The following is a 9,809-nucleotide window of genomic DNA, read 5'->3' as shown; positions in this document are numbered from 1 at the left end:
AAAAAAAAAAAAAAAACAATCAAGATACAGGAAAATAATCTTAACTTTTCAGTAAAGTCAACTAAGGCAGAATTCTCAAAAGCCAAACTACTGTGAAAGGTAAAACAGAAGCTAGGAGTTTACTGCTAACAGGCTATATAGATTGTCTTCCATTTGCAGGGAGGCTCACTGTATAAAAAATGTTTTTTATTATTCTTTGGTAACTGTTTGTAAGTGACTCAAATCTTTCAAAAAACTGGACAAAAGGAGTAATATAAATCCCTTGTATCCAGGGAATCCCTCTAATTAGAAGTGTCAATTAATTAAAGAAGAAATTTGATTTTAGTATCACATTGGCAAATGACAGATGCCTTTTCATGTAGTTTTCAAATGCCATATTCCTTGACTAAAAATAATGCTAATAATGCTAATATAATAAGTCACCAAACAGACCACACCACAGCAACCCATTTAACATAGTAAATTCTGGTTTTCTGTATTTTCAGGAATCTTTTTAAAATACATGATTCTTTGTATATCCAAAAGTTAATTCACTTTCTTGAGCATTTCCTGAGTATTTTAAAGTACAGGATTCAATCTCAAAAGAGGTTATTTGGTTGGGACTGGCATAAATGTTTAAGAAAACTGCAAAGGAAGAAATTCACACAGCCACAATACAAAGTCAAACATACTCCCTCTGACACAAGGCCACTCTAGTAAGCTAGACACAGCTCCTTTCCATCCAGTCACAATGCTGGCTCCTCCTGGCCTTGGTGACAATGCTCTGGGATTTCTGGAACATCAGCTTCTTCCAGCAATCCTTGGGGTCTGTTCCAGACAAAGATCCTGGGCTATATGTCATCCTGAAAGGGAAGTGCCTCCCCCGCCACCGCCACAGAGTTGCTGGAGCTACAGAGGCCCAGATACTACCTCGACAGAACCCTGGTGACAGTCAGGGCATCTGGTATAAGAGAGCCCAAGTGTGGCACTTATATTCCCAGAAAAAGTACTGAGAGACCTTGATCCCCAGGTCAGGGACAAGGAGAACCCTTCCTGAGACACCTTGTTCACACAACTGTGAACTAGGCTGCTGGGTCCCCTCTCCAATTCTATGACCATCTCCTTTTGACTCTGCTCACTGATTTCTCTCCTACACTCACATCAAACAGGGCTGAGGAAGTGGAGCTTGGAGAACATTAACATGATCTCCATCTATAAAAGTGACTAAGGGATCCTTCACCAATACATCCCCGTCTCAATTGCTGCCCATCAAGGCTGCTTCAGAACATCTTCCTCAGTCATGAATGTGCCTGAAGATAAGTATGTCCCAGACTTGAAACGAACCTTCACAGATTTATGAAGGCAAATGCCATAAAATGCAGTGTCACTTTTCAGATGTTGAAAGACTAGGATAGCAACATGATGGCCTGTCTCTGTGGAGATTCTGTGAGTTACACTCCTGAGTAACATGGGCGTCCTCTCCAGCCCCAGGAGTCACTCACATACTGCCCTATGTGCAAGTCTTGCCTAGATGGCTGACTTGGGGATAAAAGTACAAAAAAAAAAGTAAGCCTGACAATAATACATTTCTTTTCTATGACTGACCAGAATGTTGCTATTTATGGAGATGGACTTAACAATGAAATGATAAAGTGACAATGACTGTACACTTACATTTTTTCAATTTAATAATAAAAAAGTTCAGTGCAACACTCAAGAAGTGAGAAGGGCCCTCAGAATTAGGGTTTTGTGTGCAGCACACTTGCACACAGCATCTCATAAATGCTGTGTGTTATTAAGAGGAGGCAGATTCTGCCAGGCATATAATTTGTATATTTAAGGGAGGTGTATGGAATGAAAAAGCAAAATATGTTAAATTTCAAAGGACTTGGAAGCAATGCTGCCTGTGAGCTTGTATTACAAATAGCCCTACATTATTACATACGCTATTAATGAGGCTGGGTGAATGAAAGTACAATTTGAATATGCATGACTCTATCCAATGAGCGGGACTTTTGTGTACTGATGAGGTTTTCTTTTTCCTCCTAAAAAAGGATTAAAATTATTCTTAGAGAAGTATGGCTGCCCAGAGATCAGTAAAATACATGGATTTAGACCAGAATCATACTATATTCAGACGAAATATACAGGTGCTCAAAGAATGTCTTTGACTCCATCTACAATTTCTGAAACTTGTGCAGAACCTGTCCTCCTAAAAGGAATATTCCTAAACTTCAAGCAGCTGCATCACTGTAATCTCTAGGCAAAAATAATGATTTTGGTGGCAACCTCTAAAGTAGGCAAGGTTAAATCAACCTTTTGAGTACAAAGCCTTCACTTTCATAGCAAGGAACTCTAGTTAAAAGACTGGGGAATGGGTAAATTATTGTACCAAATGGCTAAGAATTAATCTCTGCTGACTAGCTGTAATCTAACGAGGCGTCTGTGTCCCAGGGAGCCCGCAGCATGTCCCTGGCGGTATGTGCAGTGTGTTGAGTCTGCGTGGCACCCTTTGTCCTCGCTAGCAGGCGGCCTTTCCCCTCATTGTCCATAATATCCTCGTGCATCTGGGACGCGTGGAATGCATTCATACTAACAGACTTACCATTGTTTTCTCTCAGAAGCTTTGTTGAGCAAAGACTGCATCATGGTTACTGATAATTATATTGCTTAATTAATCAAGACAAAAAAAATTTGCAAATCATTGCCTGGTTGCCAAGCAGGGAGATAAAAAATGACAACAATACAAGCTGAAGCAATATAACAAAAGTAACAGCTATCTGATCAGAAATTCTTATATAATGAAGCTATTAATGCTAAATCGGTTAATGTTAACATTGCTCCAGGTGTCTCTACTTAGACGCAAACAAAAAGGCTAACATTATGGATATAAAAGGCCAAATGTTGCCATGGATTCTGTAACCTGATAGAGAGGACAGCCTTTTCATTTGATTAGGGAATGCAATTTAAATACCAGGGACCGAAGCCAAACAAACAGACTTTCCCTCCTAAAGCCTCCTGCATTCACCCTGGGGTCAGTGGTTGGTGAACAAAAGGTCAGCCACACTTGCCCTGGAAATGTCTGGATTAATTTTATTACATTGTAATGGTCCCTGCTTTAAATGTAGGGATAACCCTAAATTTCCAGTGCCCATTATTCTCTTCTTCTTCCCTTTAGGCTTTTTGAATTAAAATGTTAAGAAAGCAATTTGCTCAATTCATCTTGTCAGAATTTATGACCACATTTGGAAAACTTACACATTTTGTCATAAAATTTAAAAGGTATATTAATAGTTGTTTTTATGCATCTTATACTACTTAAAAAAATCATCTTGGACACTTTAAAGTAAATTGAAACGTCTTTCATGATCTTCACTTACTTCAAAAATAAAGGTGCCATTACTAGGACTTTAAAAGACATTTTAGAAGGCAGTTCCCAAACTGAACTGATAGAGACAGTTGACCCACACTAAATGTCTAGTTTTGAAAGCTATAAGATACTAAATTTATTGGATCTCTAATATTATAGTATTCAGTTTAATTCTAAATTTAAAAGCAGTGGCCCTCATGAACAGATATGAATGTGAGTACTACACCTTCCTATAGTACAAGAATGAAAACTCCACACACACAGAGGTCTAAAGCAGAGACCATACCAACATTTACTATGAATCTTGGCCTCATCCCTCTATGAACTGAGAAGAGCACCAGCCAGAGCAGGATGCTCCTGGACTCAGGAGTTAACTTACATCTCCCCAGTTTGAGAATTACTATATGTGATAAACATAGACTTCATTATTCATTTTATTTCTGTGTTAGTAACTATAACAAAAAGACTAAGGTGGTGATAAAATAATAAAAATAACATCTAACACTGAAGCAGCTTTCACTCTGGACCTGGCACTCTTTGAAGCACTTTTCACTTACTAGTTTATTTAATCCTCACAACTTTAATACTTTAGATTAGGTTATCAATGCCAATTTAACCAATAAATCTCAATGAGTGACCTACTATTTTAAAACTTGGAGAGCTTTCACAATGGTAATTTTCAGCTCCTTTAAGAGAAAAAGTTGGAATGAAAATGAAGGCTATATTTAATATCAAGCCAAAAATACAGTCATTTTTGCTTACGTAGCTTAATGATAAATATTTAATGATACAACTTAAAAAATCCTTCCTAAAAATTCCCACACAAAAATAAGTCACCACTGAAAGCACTGTTAAAATACCACTAAAGGCATGACAGAAATCAAAACTGTAGCCAATTTAGTACAGGGGACAGAGACCACAGATTGTTCCATCCACTCCCATGATCAACAGCAACTGACAGACTGCACTGATTCTGGGGTAAGGTGGTTGACTGCTACACCTGTCACAGGGGCTCTGCCCAGAGCCAGCCCCTTTGAGGACATTTCTGTGGTCCCTCACTGCTGATCCCATTAGCACCAACTGGGCTCAGCAGCAATGTCCATCCATCACACAAGGCTCCATTCTACACCCACAGTGTTTCCCCAAATGCTAGGTGTGATAATGGGGTTCTTTCCAATCTTATTATGAACTAGTGTGCCCCAAATCTAATATTAGAATATTTTAAAAATAGTTTTTAAAAAACTTGAAATATTTAAAAACATAAATTTCTTTGAAATAATTTCATAGAGGCCAAGCAATGAAATATGAAAGTTTGAGCTCATGATCAAAGATTCTTTGAAGAGTCCAGTTGCTACTGAATTTTTATATAGCACACATAATGCAGATATATGTAAGACAGTCACCAGTTAGAGATGAGTTCCCTTTAGCAAAATCACGTAACTGCTTTTCAGTGACAGTGACTCCTATGGCAAACGCTATGAGTCAGGACAAGGAGGCAGGAGAGATGTACCTCGGGTTTCTTGGTTATTGTGATAAAGAACATGTGGTTCTTCATTGGGTAAATGATGATGGACACGTCGCCAAAGGCCGTCGGGATGATGCCCCTGCGGTAGTCCCTGGAGTGTTCAGACCAGACGATGTGGACCTCATCATTCCCCAAGTGACGGAGCTGCAACAGCAAATTGGCACTTTATTAATCAAGGGATAACAGCAGTTTATGAGGGGTTGAAGCTTCCCAATGGAACTACAAAATGCTAAGGAGAAAAAAAACCCAACAAGCAAAAACAGAAGACCCCTTCTACCAACAAAAGGTTGCATCACTGATGTCTTCTACTGACATTAAAAAGTACCATTCCACACAAACAAAACTCATCTTCTATGAAGCACATTTGGTACTAAGACCAGGCATACTGGTCTGGTACCAAGGGCACATTATGGCTGGATGGGGAGACCAAAAAATTTTTAATGGAGTTTTACTTCTGCATCAGAGTCATAGGCTTTATATTGCTGAGCAGGTTCCTAAACAATTAATGACATGGTTTATTCCATATTACATGAGTACTTTAAAGCACCTAAGTCAATGGTTATTAAGAAAATAAAGATATAAATATAAAAGAACATAAGCCATTATAACACAACTGTTAACAAATATGTAAGAAACTAGTATTATGCCAAACCTTTAAGAATATATAAACTACCTTTGTTTAGGAAATAAACAGATATCACTTACATGCAACGGGACCCTAGCAGTGGCAGTGAGTATTTAGTATATGTGACGCCGAAGCAAGCATGGCAGTGAGTATTTAAAGAGTGCTTCACTGTGTGCCAAGTGTGTCGATACATACTGTTGGCTGAATCTACCCACTAACTCTGATGATGATGATGATAAACCATGATGTCACTGCATCATCATTTTCTTATCACACAAGGAGGAAGTAGGACTCAGGAAGGGAAGCTCTGCCTGCCCAGGATGCAGAATGGGCCTGCATACCTCGGCCAGAGCCACCTGTGCTGTCCCTCAGCTAGCTAAGATTGCACTAAAAGCTACCTACTGTCATAACTCAAGCAGTTTAGCAGGACTGCTTTATCATTTTATATACAAACAGGTTGCAAAGTCTGAGAACAAATCATGGACTCTCTGAGTGGTCAGAGCAGAAGGCCTCTGGGGAAAGGTGCTCTACAAGTTCTTCAGGGCCAGCTCCATCAGATGCAAGATGCCCTCGATACAGCTCCCCCAAGCTGGAGAAAGCACACATGCATGGGAGGAGCCCTGAAACATGACTAGAAGAAACTAGATGCTAAAGATTTAAAGCCTGGCCCAAACTGAAGCCTCAGTACTGTGCGGGCCACTGGTGAAGGCCACCAATGCCTACTGGGAACTGTGGCTTCTGCCTGTTGCATGGAATGGGCAGAATGGAGTTTTTATCACCATAAACAAATGTTTCCTGCTTCACTGCTTATCTAGCAGATGAACACTAGAAGCAACCAAGTTACAAGCACCTTCATACAATGGAGATGCTGTGCTAAAGCTAATGTTTTATTTTTGTCTTAAAAGATAAAAAGGATGCTCTGGAATACTATGCAGCTAAAGCACGTTCACATACATATTATTTTCTTTACAGACTACTTGACCACAAAAAAAAAATCCAACATGACCCCAATTCGGCCTCTTTTCCATTTATAAGGTTACAAAGGAAGCTGTTTGCTGCAATGCCTGGGTATTCTTCCCTCTCGTACTTCTGGAAATGATGGCCCGAGTCAATTATTTCAAAAGTGCCATGCACCTGAACCTTTGTACCTATACGAAGTGTGCATGTTCAATTGTGTGTGAACACAGGCTCTGGGACAAGTGCAACTATGGGGGCTGAGCACAAGTCACAATGATTTAGAACAATTTAATGGAGCCAACCACTTTCAAATGCAAAATTACCCAGGACATCTTTTTTTTTCCTTCTCCCTCACCAGCCCTACAAAAATATAAAGGCTAAGGGAGTAGCAGGCAAAAAGTCTAGCCACAAACAATTAAAAAATACAACCCTGGGCTCTCAAAGTAAGGCCGAACACCTTAATACAGATTTTCTTCCCCTAGTACTGGAGGTGAAACCCAGGGCCTTGTGCATGTTAGGCAAGTCTTCTGCCTCTGAGCTACATCCCAATCCTATTTCCATCTTAGATATTACAGCATTTCTTCCCATCCATCTTCCCTTTCTCTCTTCCTTTCTCTTCCTTCCTTCACCCTTTCCTTTCCTCTCTCATTCTTTCTCCTTTTTAATAAAAATGCAAAAACTTTACAGCACATTCCTGCAAGTCAGTTTTTCAGAGTGCAAACACATAGCACTGCCAACAACACAGGTTTCCAAGGGCAATGGGGACATCTAACTGAAACTTTGGAGGAATTTTGACCAGCAGAAGGTAACATGAACACTCGGGACTAATAGCCCTCATCCTACAAAGACAGCCTACCTCAGGGAGTTCTCCACTGCCTGGTATAGTGCTGAAACAGATGTCCAAAGGGGATCAACCCACCTAACCAAACCCCTCTCAAATATATTGCCACTACTCGATGCCAGCACCTAAGAGTACAATAACTCCATTCGATCCACAGTTATATGGTACAAAGTGTGAACTCTGATGTGAAACAGTAATTGCTGAAATTTCAATCACTCTCCCCTTTCTAAATTGGGTTACTCAATTATACAACCCAAGTAAACCTCTCCTAATTTTATTTGCAACTGGGTTCTCAGAACTATAGCATGGGAGAGCAGTATCATACCGATAGGCCCTTCCTCCCAGCAAGGTGGTTCTGTAATTAAGGAGGACCTATTTTTGTGTGTTAATAACACAATATTCATCATCTCAGAGCTGCTTTTAATGAGCTTCAGATTTTCTGGACATGTTCAATTTAATTAGCTAAATCACAAAACTAAGAGCAAAGGCCATGGGATCAACTGGCTCATAAATCTGGAGCAAGCGCAAAAATAGTCTTTCTCCTGCCTATGACCAGAACACAAGTAGGTAAAACAGATCCAATGGACCAGGATAAGCTGTGCATCTGTAAGGACAGCACAGCATACCCTGGCACCCAGAGTGGCACTCAGGCTAAAGGTTTTGACACAGAGGCATTACTTTGTGCTTTGGGACTTTTGAATTAGAAACCCACTGTAGGCCAGGCTGATGTGTGTGTGTGGGTAGCAGGGAGGAACAGAGCCATGCCAGCTCCTCCCTACTCTGCCACATGTGTTCTGGGAGGCCCTATGTTCATCAGGCTCCAGACAAATGCCTCAGGCCCCATCATGTCTTGTCCTGACAGAGTTCTAAATCCCTCTGCCTGAGCCACTCCGCCTGCTGCTGCCAGGCTGTACACCACTGGTGACACTGTCATGGTCCATACCTAATGGGCTGACCTCCTTTCCCGACTAATTGCATTACATCGCCAGCTGGCTCCAGAAGGAGTCGTCTGTTTGATTGAAGAATTCCTGCTCCTCAGTGGGCCCGGCTGCTACTTTTACTAAGTAACAGTCAGGCTTGACATCCCCATTGTTCAGCTGACAGTGTGCCCATCCTAAAATCTAAGTTTTATTTGTAAATTAACCAAGAAACTTCCTGCCAGAACAGCGCTGCCTGGAGACTGATAATGTGGGCCTTTCATCCCCTTTCACTCGTACTGTATCACTGCCAATTTGTTTTTTATTCGGCTGGCCAGCCTGAGGCTATAAAAGCCTTGTAAGACATAAGTGCAATTATAGTCCTGGAGTCAAATGAATTGGACAAATCCAATAGCACAGCTCTGTCCCCACTCTGCAAACCCCTACAGCAGTTAGATTAGCTGTGAAAAATCTAATCTAGCTGGAGCTAACAAATTTCTGCAGTGAAGGATCAAGAGTTCACTGTGGGGTTGCAACCGGATTGTAGAACTGAAAAAGTCCCCCCCTCCATGACAGGGGCAGAAGGGAGCGTGAATCACTTTAGAATCTTGCAGCTCATTTTTAAGCTGTTAGGGACAATTTAGTTAGAATAAGATGAGGAACTGTGGGCTGCTGTTACTGTGACTGATTTTTAGTCTAGCTGTGAGACATCCTGATAAAGAGAGTTTATCACTAATGATGCTAAATCTTAGTGCTGCAAAAGGTATCAGCTGAATTTAGATTATTACAGTAGGGAATCTTTCAACCAGGCCAAGCCCTGGAACATTATTTATAGCATGACAGTTTGTTTTTTCTCAAGAAAACAACAAAAAAATCTGCTTTTGTTAAGAAATACTTTTAAAAAATTTGATATGTCAATCTTTCAATAAAGCAGTTCTGTCTTAAGAAAAATCATAGAATGTGGTGGCATATTTGCAGAAGAGCAACAATTCACAAGGTTCCTCAAATTAAAAACATATGACCCAGGGCATAGGGCAGTGACGGCGAACCTATTAAGGACTCAATGCCAAAATGCAACCCAAAACCTACTTATTTACTGCAAAGTGCCAACACTGCAATTAAACCGAAACATTGAGGTTTTAGTTTAGAAAAAACAATTCTATACTAATATCTTTTGTCTTAAAAGAAAAACACTATAACATGCATACCATAGGTTTGCTACCACTGGCTTAGAATCTCGGGAGGCTGCACAGATTGAGCCCTGAGCAAGGAAGCCCCTGGAGGGCAAAGTCCCCTCCCTAGGAGCCCTGGGCACCAGCTCATGGCAGTTCCGTCCATAGCTCCCACTGAAGGATATCACTGTAGTGTACAGTGCTCAGGTGAAAGGATGTGGAATATCTCAATGTAAACCATGCTTTGTACAACTGAGACAGCTGACCACTATGCAGGTTGTCTGTGACTGGGCTGTGACCCAGGTTCTGATGTTCCGCATACATGGTTCCCCACCACTGACACAGACCTGATGTCTGTTGCTGCAGTGAGAAAAAGCAAAACCACAGAGAAGAGAAATGAAGCTGGTACAGTGCAGCCCATGA

The 9,809-nt window shown here is 40.7% G+C and overlaps 1 protein-coding gene across 1 annotated transcript in view; it reads right to left on the bottom strand.

Moving 5' to 3' along the window:
• The window catches only part of Ralgapa2 (Ral GTPase activating protein catalytic subunit alpha 2), a gene marked incomplete at its 5' end in the record, with an annotated part of 268,892 nt that overhangs the window by 84,937 nt on the left and 174,146 nt on the right, over positions 1–9,809 (bottom strand). The window contains one exon of the mRNA XM_033761011.1: positions 4,860–5,018. Within this exon, the coding sequence (XP_033616902.1) occupies positions 4,860–5,018 (159 nt within the window). The remainder of the gene's footprint in view (positions 1–4,859; positions 5,019–9,809) is intronic.

Source organism: Fukomys damarensis, unplaced genomic scaffold (assembly GCF_012274545.1).
Source record: "Fukomys damarensis isolate Sample0158 unplaced genomic scaffold, DMR_v1.0_HiC HiC_scaffold_7, whole genome shotgun sequence".
In the NCBI taxonomy this organism is placed as follows: domain Eukaryota; kingdom Metazoa; phylum Chordata; class Mammalia; order Rodentia; family Bathyergidae; genus Fukomys; species Fukomys damarensis.
This window is presented reverse-complemented; position numbering and strand designations above follow the sequence as displayed.